The 15,046-nt window shown below is 38.3% G+C and overlaps 1 protein-coding gene across 3 annotated transcripts in view; it reads right to left on the minus strand.

The window, feature by feature from the left end:
• The window catches only part of cacna2d1a (calcium channel, voltage-dependent, alpha 2/delta subunit 1a), an 82,879-nt gene that overhangs the window by 52,110 nt on the left and 15,723 nt on the right, over positions 1 to 15,046 (minus strand). For all 3 annotated transcript variants that reach the window (XM_067490120.1, XM_067490119.1, XM_067490121.1), the window contains exon 3: positions 13,538 to 13,654. In XM_067490120.1, coding sequence (XP_067346221.1) covers positions 13,538 to 13,654 — 117 coding nt within the window. The remainder of the gene's footprint in view (positions 1 to 13,537; positions 13,655 to 15,046) is intronic.

Consider the following 15,046-nt stretch of genomic DNA (forward strand, 5'->3'; position numbering starts at 1 on the left):
CACGACAGCTGGGCTGACAAAAAGCAGCCGTAGACACAAAGGCACACGCACACACACACACACACACACACACACACACACACACTCCAGGAAGGGGTGAATAATGAGTCACTAGTGACCACAAACACAGACAGACAGACACACAAAACACAAAAACTGTATTTGTTACACTATATGTTGAATATTAATGCTTCTTGGGGAGAGGGACATAAATCTGTTTGCAAAACATTGCATCACACTTTTGGGGCGACTGTGGAGCAGGAGGTAGAGCGGCCATCCACCAGTCCCACAGTTGTTGGTTTGAATTGTCTTTGAGCAAGACACTGAACCCCAACTTAGTTGCTCCCGGTGAATGTAGGCCAGCTGTAGGCCATAGCAGCTCCCCCATCGGTGTGTGGGTGTGTGTGTGATTGTGAGGTGAGTGCAAATGGGTGAATGAGAAGCAGTGTAAAGCGCTTTGAGTGCCAATAGGCAGAGAAGTGCAATATAAAGTGAAGACCATTTGCTAAAAAATATCTGTGTATCTTTAAAATGCTCTGTAACAGTAAGGGCTAGTAAAAAGGTAGGTATGAGATAGTGACATTTTCCATCATGCATCGCAACAGTTTGGTGGTTATGCCAAACCATCTGGTTTCAGCTTCTGTGAACCACCCCCTCACTGCTAACTGTATATATGTTGTGGGCTATAGCTGTCATTTTTAAATATGTTTGAAACTCTTTTAGCAATTAGGCTTGGAGAAGGAAGGCTTTGACTTAAGGCGCAGGAAGTGCAGTACGATAGTCGATCTATAATTCATACAGAGAAGAGTTCAATACTGCTGTCATCCTTAAGAAATACAGCAAACTGCTTTAGCAGGTACACACACAAAGCAAACAAACAGTAAATGTGATCGCATTACTATACTAATATCCCCCCAAATCCAATGCAAGATTTCAGCTAATTAATGAGCATCTAGTTTTATTTTTTAAGTTATTTATTTGTTTATAGATTTCAAGTTTATAAGGCAAACTAGATAGTTTCACCGCTCCTCCACAAACCTTTTAGATTACATCTTGGCTGTTAGATCATTATGGTGACGACTCACTGACCAATAACTTTGTGTTTGTTTATCAGACAAACAATTACTCACTAAATCAAAAATAAGCAGATTAATTGATAATAAATATTATTATCCCTTTCTTGGCCAAGCAATTTGACAGTGACTAAAGTAGGCAATATTCTAATTTCCCAGGACCACGTTCAATATTAATCAAATGCACGGAGTTACATTGAAGGCCCATTTTAACCTGGAAGGCTATGAGCATATATTACCTCACCATATATTTACCATGTGATATGGTAAAAAAAAAAAAAAAGAGATCATAAATTCACCAGCATGTCAGTAGGGGAAAAGACACTATTGTCTGAAATGACTGATTAAATAATGGGCTTTCTTCAACATGCAACTGCAAATGTTAATGTAAGTCATTATCTCATAGCATGATCTTGGAGCACAAGTAGATCTGCAGCCATGGGAAAGTGCACAAGGGAGAGTTTTCACTTTATTGTACAGCTTAATAAAATAACGTGGGTGTGAGGAACACAATGTCTGTGTGTGTGTCCGCATGTGTGCCCACTCTGTGGTTAGGGCTTTAACAGCAGTGTCTAATGACTCACAGCATGTCATCCCGTGTCGGTTTAATAACGCACTTCCAGACACTAGAGATCAGTGACTCCTCTGTAATTACGCACCACTACATAGCACAGCACTTAAAAGAGCTCTGTTTGAGTGCTCACGCGCCTGTTCTCATCCTACTTAGACAATTTAATAAATATGAATGCTACTCAAAAGGCAATTTTGTGTTTAATGCATGCATATGGTAGATTAGGGAGGATGGGGTAATTGAGGTACTTGAATTAAAGTTTTTTTCATTTTGGTATCCCTATGCTGAATATAAAAGAGGGTGACAGAGAGAGACAGAAAGAAGTGATTCATTTCAAGAGTGAGGAATCTGTTTATGATGCTCACGTTGCCTAGCGACCAGGGTGTCATGGTAACCTGCAGCATCCATGGTCCATGCACTGTGGAGAGCGACAGCTCCCAAGTGATGGCAACACAAGAGACCTGCAACATTTTGTTCATTATATTCCAATTGGAGTGTTGGCCATCATTCTCATCGGCAATTAAGACTTGACTCAAACCTGCCTCTGTATGCCGATGCCAATGACCCGCTGACAATTAAGAAAATGTGGTTTCCTATCGATGAAGAGAGTGATTTAAACCAATGCAAGTGGCAATGGTTGTAAAACAACTGGTGTTTGTGTTTTCAAAATGGCCACCGATTTTGGCTCAGACTCTGGTGGGCTGCCAATGCCTTTTGGATCTGCTGCCAAAGTGCTAATGCAATCCCAGGCCTGAAATATCCCTCACCAATCAATATTCAAATAGCACAGTCTTCAGCTGTCTGTTCTGTAATCTCTGCATCATTTTTTCCCCTTATATTCTTTCCTTCACTTTTGGTCTGTTCGCCTCCTTTTACTTCCCTTAAGAAAAGGTCTCTTGCTTATTCCTCATTCTTCCTTTTATTTTGTCCTTGATTTAAATCGCGACATCTTATGTACCATTCTTTACGCCCTCCTCTGTGCAGGTCATCTTTCTGAAGTACGTCTTGGCAGGTGGCTATGTCCACGCAAGCAGATGCTTTTTTTCAATAAACCTCTCTCAAGGTTGAGGAAAATAATCAGAAGGGGTTCCTTGAAGGCACTCACGCAGAATATTCCTGATGTCCTGGCAAGCCAGCTGTAAAACTGCAGCTACTGCAATTATCCTGCCTTTTTAGTGTTAAAATGAAAACTGTAAGGATTTCACATTTCAAAGGGCATAAAAGCACCATTTGTCAGCAGTTAGTTACTGCACCTTCAGTGAATAACCTACAGAACTGTGGAAAGTCTTACACCACCATTGGATTTGTATTAGATTTGCCATCCTATTGATTGGAACCACATGTATTTATTTCGGTTTGTTTATTAGCATAAAACAAGAAAATATAGGAAATATGTTCACAGTATTAAAAAACTCACTTGCATCCACTGTTGAAAACTGTTCACTGTTCAACTCTAATGAAAAGTTTCTTGGGATGTCTTTTTTTAAAAACCAAGAGAAGTATAGCAAGGACTTGGCTTCATGTGGATGCTTATTTGATCCTCCCACAATGTAAAGAAGCTTGATCAAGAATGACTTTAATGCAGCCAAGAAATCACTTTTTGGAAAGGGAAAGGCAAATGTTGAGTTATGCAAAAGGTCACAAAGATTGGAGTGAAGAAAAACAAGCGTGGCCTGATAAACTGAAGTTGGACATTTTCAATTCTAATTGTTGACAATGTGTGATATGAAGGGAGATTGAAGAATAAGTGCTTGTAGCCTTTAGTGAAACATGGTGGAGGGCCTGTCATGGTCTGGGCCTGTGTTTCTGCCAATGCTGTTGGCGATATTGTCCAAACTGATGAGATCGTGAATTTTGAAAAGTACAAACAGGTTTTATTTCATGATGCCATTCCTTCTGGAATGCATCTGATTGGGAACAGTTTTCTTTTTCAGTATGTTTCCAAGCAGACTGCAGTAATTATATTTGGGGATAAAGAAAACTAAACAAAACAAAGAAAAAGCCAACTACAGTTATGGACTTGCATATCACAGAGGCAGAGGAAGACCACCTGGAAAGAAATAAAACCTCAGTATAAAGTAGCCCGGTAGCTCAGTTGGCCAGGATTTGATTCTGAAGACTTCTACTCCAGGTGTGTCCTTGAGTAAAACACTCACCGCCACTTGGCGTGGCCCACTGCTCGCCCTAAGGGGACAGGTAAAATGTGGAGGACACATGTTATTGGAATGTGTGTGTGTGTGTGAGAATGTATGTGTTGATGACTCAATGATGACCAATAAAGAATCTAATATCTCTGAAAAGTGCTGAAGGAAGCCTGGTAAAATATACCAGAAGATTACTTAGGAAAACTTTAAGATGGTCTCCCCAAAATAATTCAGGAGGGGAGGTCACACTAAACATTGACTTTTGCCTATAGAAGCCATTTTGTTCTCAAAATTGTGTTTTTTTAATACTGTGTAAATATTACTGCATCAACTTTGCTGTTTTGGTAATTTTGCTGAACAGCAAAGCTGATTGTGACCCAAGACTTTTGCACAGTTCTATATGTCAAGATAAGTGACAAATGTAAGAAAAGACATTGTACTGAAAAAAATGACACTGAATTAAGCATTAAATCATATATTGAAATCACAAAATTCTCCTACCCTGTGCAATAAATGAATTAATCTGGATCTTCCTGCCAACGTTGCTGTGGGGAAGAGATTTGACCTATTCCAACAGGGGGAACATAACCACGATCCCCATCAAAGAGTATCAGTGAAGAGGAAAGATTCAATAATAGATGAGAACAGAGTCAGAGAAATCAGAGGTGACCCGGATATCAGAGAGCGATGATCTACTGTCAAGTCATGTTAAAAACAAGAGGCTTTGGTCAATGCAACAAAAAGCTGGCTTAAAAATACACAATTAAATGTATAACAATTAATTCAAAGATGGAGGCACACATTTTGTAGAAGATAGTCTGGCCCAAGAGAAGACAGGGCGGTGAGAAACATTTTAATTGAAACCAATCCTTATTTTCAGGAGGATTTATATTTAGACTGTGCCACACACACCTCAAAAAGGGGGAGAAATGAGAAAGGACAGGAAAGGAAGAAAAGAGGAACACAGCGCAAGGCAAGAATTGGAAAATAGAAATGAAGAGCGACAGAATCGGGGGGAAGTTATGGCAAAGGAAGTTAAAAGGCAGTTAGAAGCAAGAAGGACAGAAGGGCAAAGCTGGAGGGAGGAATGAAAAAAAAAGATACAGGAGACAACAAGACAAATAAGACATCAAGAATGGAGAATCAGAGGAGAGAGACGATTTTAGGGGTGTGAACACAAGGTAGTAAAGCTGGTTGCATTTGCATGAGGACCTCCAGTTTGGCCACAAGGGGATTCTAGCCTGTGTGTCTGGGCTCAGTGACTATAATCTCCAGAGTTGCCTCAGCAGTGAAACTAAGCTGCGACAGTAGCTGCCAAAAGTGTCTGACTCATCTTCTGAAATATCAAAGAGATCTGAGAGACAACTCTCAGTCTGGCACACACAGACACATCGCCCTCTAAAAACTAAAATAATCAGCTACAGTACATTGGATATGACAAGACTTCCTGTTGGGAATTCCACTTGTTTCATTTGACATCCTTTTAAGGGTAACACATACTGAATGCTAAATATTGGCGCAACTTGAAAAGGACAAACTCTTTGATTGTCCATAAATGGTTTGGAAACAAAATTATTTCCCCAGTCAGATCAGTGACAGTTTGGGAATATTGAAATAGCTGGGTAAGGAGCAAAGGTCCAAACAGACTAAAAAAAAAAAAGAGTGATGTAGAGCTGTATTTGCAATATTACAAACAGCCATAGACATCATATGGCATCATAAGATTTCATAGTAAAGTCTACTCAGAAAGAATGGGAAGTGTGAACAGTAAAGCAACATATACGGGGAAGTAATTTCAGCTTATAAAAAGGCAGACAGTGAGAACAGAGGAAGAAAGCAAAGGTGTGGAGGAAAGCAAGAAACACATATGCCAGCAGAGACGGTCAAACAAACGGAAAAATTATGAAAGACTTCTAGTAGTTGCCTGAGATCACTCATTCCAAACTGGAGGTTTTTGTAAACAAGAGGTATTTGCCAGAAGTTCAGTGGAAAGATGAGACACGATACTTTATTGTCAGCTGTTCTTAAAAAAGACATCGATATAACACCAAAAAGAACAATTAGTGATAGAAAAACATATCAGAAATCCACAACATATACACATTATACAACCCATACTGATGTTGAGTAAAATAAAATAAAATGCACTGACTTTAATGTCATTTAAAACCTGTATTTAAATCGAAAAAAGTACAAATACTGTAAAACATGTCACATTTTGAAATTGAGAAATGTTTAAAGTTTAAAACAAATACTGCTTATTTTTTGTTTGAGCCAGGGGAAACAACAGGTTGTGTAATGGGAAAAAAGCAACAACAAAACATCTGGTGGAACAGTTTATACAATACAGCTGATCCAAACCAGCCCCACACTATTCATCTCAGATCATTTTCAATTTCATCATCAGGTTTTACTTTACTAACTTACCCATTACATTCTCTTTATTAATGTCCTTTTAAGTACTATTACATGTTTATATCCTCCATGCTACTGTGACACACACATTTTGCCCTATAGTTTACTTCATACACCTCATTCCTTTCCTCCCTCTACATAGTTTATTCCATATGTCATTTAATCAGCTTATTAGTTTAACTAGTTTCCGATGGTTCTGACCACAGACAAATGATGTGCAACCAAACCAAGCTTCAGATGCCAGATGTCCGCAGTGCAGTGTAGTCCCTCGTCACAGTAAATGACAATTGCATAATTTGACTGATATAGTGGCTTAGGGTCTGGTCCTGAGGTTGAGAATATGCTTTTTATGCCCCGATCTTTTGGTAATATAATCAAAGGCAGAGTGGTGATGTTGGCAATTATCATTAAAAAGACTCAAGAAATCGAAAGAAATCTCACTTCGCAAGGGACAAGGCCATAAATCAATATTGAGTTTCAGTTTTTGACATATTGTTTTTGCACCTTAATTCAATTCAATTCAACTTTATTTATATAGCGCCAATTTACAACAAAGTCATCTCAAGGCACTTTACAGAATAAAGTCCAGACTACACAAGTATGTAGAAGCAACCCAACAAATCCCCCTTGAGCAAGCCCTAGGCAACAGTGGAGAGGAAAAACTCCCTTTAATGGGAGAAACCTCCAGCAGAACCAGGCTCAGGGTGGGTGGCCATCTGCCTTGACCGGTTGGGGTGAGTGGAAAGTGGAGAAAGAAAAGAAAAGAGCAACGAAAAGCAACAACAAAAAGCAACAACAAAACAACAAGAAAAGCAACAACAAAACAACAAAAAAGCAACAACAAAACAACAAAAAAGCAACAACAAAGCATCGTACAGGTTGTAGGATATAGAATTAATGGTATACAGTGGTGACAAGTAAATGTATAGAGAAAAGCTAGTTCAGGTTGAGTGAGCAGTTTAACTATAAGCTTTATCAAAAAGGAAGGTTTTAAGCCTAGTCTTAAAAGTAGAGAGGGTGTCTGCTCCCCGAATTTGGATTGGAAGCTGGTTCCACAGGAGAGGAGCTTGATAGCTAAAGGCTCTGCCTCCCATTCTACTTTTGCAAACTCTGGGAACCACAAGTAGGCCTGTATTTTGGGATCGAAGTGGTCTAATCGGGCGATACAGAACTATGAGATCTTTTAAATATGATGGAGCTTGACCATTAAGAGCTTTGTATGTAAGGAGGAGGGTTTTGAACTCTATTCTAGATTTTATGGGAAGCCAATGAAGAGAAGCTAGTGAAGGTGAAATATGATCTCTCTTTCCTAATCCAGTCAGCACTCTTGCTGCAGCATTTTGGATTAATTGAAGGCTTTTTAGGGAGTTATTAGGACACCCCAGAAGTAGGGAATTACAGTAGTCCAACCTAGAAGTAACAAATGCATGGACCAGTTTTTCGGCATCACTTTGAGACAGGATGCTTCTAATTTTAGCAATGTTCCGTAGGTGGAAGAAGGCTGTTCTAGAGATTTGTCTTATATGTGACGTAAATGCCAAATCCTGGTCAAAAATAACTCCAAGGTTCCTCACCGCAGTACTGGAGGCCAAAGTTATGTCATCTAAAGTAACTATATTGTTATACGGCATATTTCTCATGTTTTTAGGCCCAAAGAGGATGATTTCAGTTTTGTCTGAATTTAGAAGTAGGAAATTGTAGGACATCCAGGTCTTTATGTCTTTTAGACATGCTTCAAGTTTGACTAATTGGTTAGTATCTTCTGGTTTCACAGATAAATAGAGCTGGGTATCATCTGCATAGCAGTGGAAGTTTATGGAATGTTTCCTAATAATTTTGCCTAAAGGTGACATGTACAGATTAAAAAGTATTGGTCCTAACACAGAGCCCTGTGGAACTCCATAGCTAACTTTGGTGCATAAAGAAGAGTCATCATTAACATGAACAAGTTGGAATCTGTCTGACAGATAAGATTTAAACCAATGTAATGTGGTTCCTTTAATCCCAAATCCATGTTCTAGTCTCTGTAATAAAATGTTGTGGTCAATGGTGTCAAATGCGGCACTAAGGTCTAGTAAGACGAGTACAGACACAAGTCCGTTATCTGAAGCGAGGAGAAGATCATTGGAGACTTTTACCAGTGCTGTTTCTGTACTGTGATGAGCTCTATATCCTGACTGAAAGTCTTCATACAAATTATTCCTGTAAAGGTGATCACATAATTGTTTTGCAACTACTTTTTCCAGGATTTTAGAGATAAACGGGAGATTTGATATTGGTCTATAGTTGGCTAAATCACCTGGATCAAGACAGGGTTTTTTAAGTAATGGTTTGATTACAGCAACTTTATAAGCCTTTGGTACATAGCCAGTTTCTAAAGATAGGTTAATCAAATCTAATATGAAAGTGTCTATTAAAGGTAGAACATCTTTAAGCAATTTGGTTGGAACAGGGTCTAAAAGACATGTTGTTAGTTTTGAGGAGGCGATAGTTGAACTTAGCTCAGTGAGATCTATGGGTGAAAAACAGTCTAAGATGGATTGGGGCCTTATTGAGGATTCTAGAGCTGTTGTACATGAAGATCTATCTGTAATATTTGTAGGGAGGATCTGGTGAATCTTTTCCCTAATGGCTGCAATTTTATCAGTAAAGAAAGTCATAAAGTCATTGCTGCTCAAAGTTAAGGGTATACTAGGCTCAACAGAACTATGGCTCTTAGTCAGCCTGGCTACAGTGCTGAACAGAAACCGGGGGTTGTTCTTGTTTTCCTCTATTAGTGCGGAATAATATGCTGTTCTGGCATCACGGAGAGCTTTTTTGTACATTTTTAAACTGTTTTTCCAGGCTAACCGGGATTCTTCTAAATTAGTGGAACGCCACTTCCTCTCTAATTTTCGTGACGCCTGCTTTAAGCTGTGCATTTGTGAATTGTACCATGGAGGTCGGCTCCTCTGATTCACTGCCTTTTTTTTCAGAGGGGCAACTGTATCTAGTATCATACGCAATGAGGCTGCAGAATCGTCAACTAAGTAATCAATTTGTACAGGAGTAAGATGGCTACTCACCATAGTATTGACACATGGTGGTGAAAAAGATGAAGAGATAATTTCTTTAAAAATATTCACAGCATTTTCAGATAAACATCTGCTGTAGTGGAATTTTTTCCTAACTGCTGTATAGTCCGTTATTGTAAATTCAAATGTTATTAGAAAATGGTCAGACAGAAGAGAATTATGAGGAAATACTATTAAATTATCAGTTTCAATGCCATATGTAAGTACAAGGTCCAATGTGTGACTAAAACAGTGAGTGGGTTTATTTACATTTTGGGAAAAACCAATTGAATCTAGTAATGAATTAAACGCAGTGCTCAGGCAGTAAGTACTTAAGTATTTTAATCATTACATTTTGTTTTTTTATTTACCACCTCCTCTGAATATGTGTTTTTTCAGAGACACATATAGAGACACAGTACATCTTTGCATTTATTAATAATTACCGTAAGTAAATACAGTAAACTTAGTAAGTGAAATTTGTTTCTTACAAAATACTGCAATGCTACTCCTCTGTACTACTAATGCTACTAGCTGGCTAAATAATAACACACTTCTGTTTCCCACCAACGTGACTTACTGTAGTATCACCTAAAAGCCTCATGTTGCCAGTGAAAGCACATGAAAAAGTGAGAAAAACAACCAATGCATTAACTATTAAAAGGAGGTTTAAAAAAGACCACATCTAAACATCAACAATTCCAGGAAGCCACATCTTGTTTGGATTTGAGTGTGCAGCCACAACCCCTGAGTGTTCTGAGGTGAAGTGCTATAAAGTGACCACATGAGGCTGAAGGAGGACGATGCAGGGACACTCAAGCAGTGCTTTGATCAACTATTGCTAAATTATCAACATTTTATTGTAAATTACTACAAAGAGCAAGTGGAGATTTTTATTTTAAAGGGAACATATGATATTTAATTTCACTAGATCATATGTTTTATTTTTTTAAACTTCCTATTAAGTCAGACTTAACAGGAAATGATATGAACTTCTTGTTTGGCAAACAGACATGCTTTCCTGTTGTGGATGAAAGTTTCCTGAGATAAGAGCTTTTGCTTCTCTCTCTCTCTCTCTCTCTCTCTCTCTTTCTTTTGTTGTATTGTGTCATTATCAAACTCTAACCAAGTGTAAAGGGATGTATTATTCTAATTACAATGTATTTTCATTTCTGCTATTTAAGAGAAGTGCTTGTTGAAGCATGTATGTCAGTTCGGCTTTAGCGATGCCCATTTGTAGTTTTTTATTAGTTACAATTTTGACTGCGTTACATTAAACAGCTGGAAGAAAGTTTTGAGAAGTGTGATTCTCATCACCAACACAACACAGGCACAGACCTAGACTGTACCGTAAATTGTCGGCTGTGATGAAAAAAGTAGGCACAGCTGCCATCGTTTGAGAGATTGCATGTAAGGGAGCACTGGCAGCAGTTGATTGGAGATGACAGGATGGCCAGATGTCAGATTGACAGACAACAAATCCAAGAAGGCCCCTGATTAAGTTAATGACAGCAGCCATCATTCTAATGGCAGTGTGTTCATTGACAATTGGCAGCACACACATACTGTACTGTAACACCCAGGGATACACGCACCAACTCAGGCACCACATAGCAACAGGAGACAAGCTGGATCTTTCAGATTTTAACCAAATCGTTCAATCAATACACCCCCTGTTTATAGAGCTGACACAACAACTATGACAGTTTTATGAGTGTTAACCAAGGAATAAAGTGTCTCTCCACTCTGTGAAGTACTTGAAATTGTCATAGCAAATATATGGTGAGCTTTCGAAACATGATGAATAGTTTATACATGGCTTTCATTCACACCAAGATTACTTGTCGTTGTTTTATTTATACATAAAAAGTAAAGAAATAGCCCTAACCCTTTCCCAATATAATATAAATTCACCATAATGAGGACGTTTACTTCTGGAACTTAAAGTACATTTTGCTGTACAGTACTTACTGTAGGTACTGTAGCTACTTTTAATTAAGCAGATAATCCTGGTATTTTTTTTTAAACAACTACTGCACCAAATACTGCCTGGGCTAAACTTCATGGGCTTAATAAAGATTACTCTGTAAAGGTTGAACAAAATTAAATGTAATGTTTCATGTATTGTTCTGCAGTTGTACCGAACAGTTTCCACGTCATTTGGACTGACTGTTACTCAAGTGTGTTTTCCTGCAGTGCTCAGCTGAATTTCCTGCTCTAACTTATAATAAGTACACAGCCTTTCAAATCAATGCAGCATATCTCTACAGTAGATGGGGCAGGTTCAGGGTAAGGGGTTTGCCAAAGATGCCATTAGCATAATCCAATCCTAAAATAACCAGAATTTGGTAAAAAAAAACTTTCCAGGGGTGAAAAACTTTCCATATACACCTGTGCATGTTTATCACCTATTTATATGCATGTGTTCATTTCTGGTGAGGCTGTGTGAGTTAGTTTAATGGCTTTGTAAAATGAAGCAGTGTTGTGTGTGAACAAGTGAACAAGAGAGTGCTGCCTGTTGAATTGTGTACTAAGAGGCCACCATCCTAATGGAGGGGAGGTTTGCAATTCTAGTCTTTTGTACGCTACCTCATGTGTGGTGTGGCTTAGTGCACTCATGGACTTCCTACCACTCTGCCTCATTTCCACTCATCATTTCTCTCTCACACACATCAGGACATTCTTTTTTTTTTTTCTTCTCTCAGACACAAAGCTATAAGCTTTCGCACAATCACTCTCACTTCACACTGTACAATCAGCCTTTCCTAAATGGGATAAGGAATAGATGGGGAGAAAAGAGGGGGACATGAGATAAAGAGGAGGAAGATGAGATGACTGGGAAAAAAGTATGCAGGATACTAAAAATCAAAGAGAGGACTGCACTGCCCCAAAGACTAAAGCCAGTGCACTTTCATTTCTATTCATGATTCAGCTAAGTGGACTCTGTGACTATTGATGGTCCCTTACATAAATTGATCACCATAAAGCTGCCACAATTTCACTTCATTACACAGGACACCATTTACAGTCGCTATCACCGCCACCGTGGGCCATCTCCTCCCCAGTGTTTACGCAGTGACAAGTAAATATACTTCCTGAGTGGAACAAAGAACATATGGTGCTTTGCTTCAAAAACAAAAGTTATATCATTCCTGCTGTTTTTGCAGTTCCAGCAAAGAGCCTAACAACTACTAACTCACAAAGCTGGAAAACACACCAGATGGTGTAAAATGTAAGAACAGAGCCTGTAGTTTAACATCTCTGTTCTGCTGCCATCAATTCACTGAGATGTTGTGTTTCTCTCCCAGGGTGTGACACTAACACCGATGACTAATTGTCCCCTATCCCTTGGCAATTATTAAGATGTAAGAAAAACACAATGCTTGGCTGGACTGATGGGGTAATCGATGAGAATGTAACTATGGCAACAGGCTGTCAGGATTTTATTGTTTCTGGCTGTTGGAGCTAGATTGATAGAGACCAGGAGTGCCCAGAGATCCTAATCTACAATCCAGATAGTGTTGTTTAAACCAAGGACCAGCAAAAGGTTCCAGGGATCAATCCAGCTTGTCCTTTAAAACTACATGCAAAAAAAGACCAAGAGTCACATTCACTTGCCTCTTTGAGCCTTTATTTAGGACTCTGCTAGAATTCCCACAATAAAGTTGGTAACATGATGGTTCTTAGCGTGTTTTACAAGTATTATGGCCAGCATTAGCTATTAATATTTTAATAAAGGATTTAATAATGGCAATGTCAGACTTCATGCGGGTTTATGTAACTTCTTTACAATTTACTTTAATCCTAATTTCCCAACCATAAATGCACTAGATCACCAAAGTAAATATTCTCCTAGAACCAGGGATGTTATTTTGAAAAGGTCAAAAGATTTAAAAGAATATTTTTTAAAATCAACATAATATCCTCTTGGGACCATACTCCACATCAAGGCACTGACTCGACCAATCAACATTGCTGTCCTTGGGGATAAGCTGCTAGCATGGCTTAACATTCTTCCACTAACAGGAGGGCGTGTATATTTATCCAAATATAACAAAAACTAATTTATCTATATCTATAAAATAAAGGCATTTGGCTAGTGTAGTCATTTTCCTTCCACTTCATTCCAGTATGGCAGACTGGTAAACTCAGGCTTATGATAAATCCCATCAGTGTTACAGAAACGACAATAACCAAACTTCAGCCCACACTTAATGGATTTCCGGGAGGTAGCGGGGCTGCCACAAGATTTCATCGTTTTTGTTAAAAAAGCTCACTCACCTTTAGGGCTTCAGAGCGGTTTGCCAGCAGTCTCTCTATGTTTCCCGCAGCTGTAGCCACAAGTTGCCTTGCATTGTTGGACTCCACGCTGAAATGAGGCTTGTGTGCTTCATATATCTAATACAATCGGAAGAGGAAAGCTTGGGTCAGACATGAGCAGAACTCGGACTGGACAAACAAATGTGTCATGAGACCAACCAGTGAAAATCAACAGCAGGAGTGGCAGTTTGAAATGCAGAATTATGAGGATGTAGGATGTAGGCAGAGAAGAGTGGACTGATTTCAAGTTTGGTGCTTGCCCTAGCTTTAGGTGCAAAAGTACAGGTAGATGCAAAAGTTTGCATCCTCTAATTTTTAAACGGCAAAAAGAGTGAAATTTATTTTTATTAACTCACATTGTGACAGTACTAACGGTACTTCATCAGACATTAATGACAGTTATAACTAATCATTGTGCATGCAAACTTTTGCACAGATATCATTTTCATTATTTAACTCCAACTTTCATACACTCCTTGACCAATTTTGTTGCTTCTGATTTGTACCAAATGAACGCATTTTTTAAATTAGGTTTACCTTACACTCAAATGGCATATAAGCATTTTCCTGGTCATCAATCCATCATACTAAGTCACAGATAAAGAAAGTACTATAACATAAAAGTTAAAGATTTGTTCCATATGTGCCTCAAGATTTTGCATAAATCTAAAGCAGTTAGATCTTAAGTTGAATTTATGTACAGATTTAAAGAAGAACCCATTTTTACATATTTCTGAGAAATGTAATTATAAAAAATTATGAACTATAATTTAAATTTTATTCAGAAATGTAGCTCTGTAGTGGCAGTAAAGAAAATTAAATGCTGGAGGCCACACAACTGTGAAACCAAAGGTAATTATTGTGTGATAATTTTAAATTTGCATGCTCAAAATAAGGATGTTGCCCAGTAGTTAGCAGTATAAAGCAAAGATATTCACAAAAAAATCCTGATTGGCAATAATGTTGAGGCTTTAATCTTTTTGAGTAGCAATAGCATTTTGAGTTTTATTTATCCACAGCCAGATGTAACAGTGTCATTGTCTATTCTTCAATAGACCTCTCTGACCATAGCACAGTGATTAAAAAAAAAAAAGTACTCTACAAGTCCACTGCTTAAATTGCAATGTCAGGTTATGTAACAGGGCTGTTTTTTATGGTATAGAATAAGCTCCTGCAAAAGAAACAAGAAATGCAAAATGCCATACAGCCAATTATTTAGCAGCCTGGGGGCATTTCATTGTCCGAAATTTAAACCAAAGAACTGAGGCGCGTGCATGTATTTGTCTTCCTCCCCCAGGCGTGTGGCGTTTTTTTGTTTTAGTGTAAGAGCAAACTGAAGAGTACTACTACTGAATTTTAGACTTAGATTATTTAAATATAAAGTATTTGAGTATTTTCAACTCCTACACCTATATGTAACAAGAGGAAGTATTTCTAATGCCATACTATTGTTTGGGATGCCATGTTACT

This window comes from Channa argus, chromosome 21 (genome assembly GCF_033026475.1).
Source record: "Channa argus isolate prfri chromosome 21, Channa argus male v1.0, whole genome shotgun sequence".
NCBI lineage: Eukaryota > Metazoa > Chordata > Actinopteri > Anabantiformes > Channidae > Channa > Channa argus.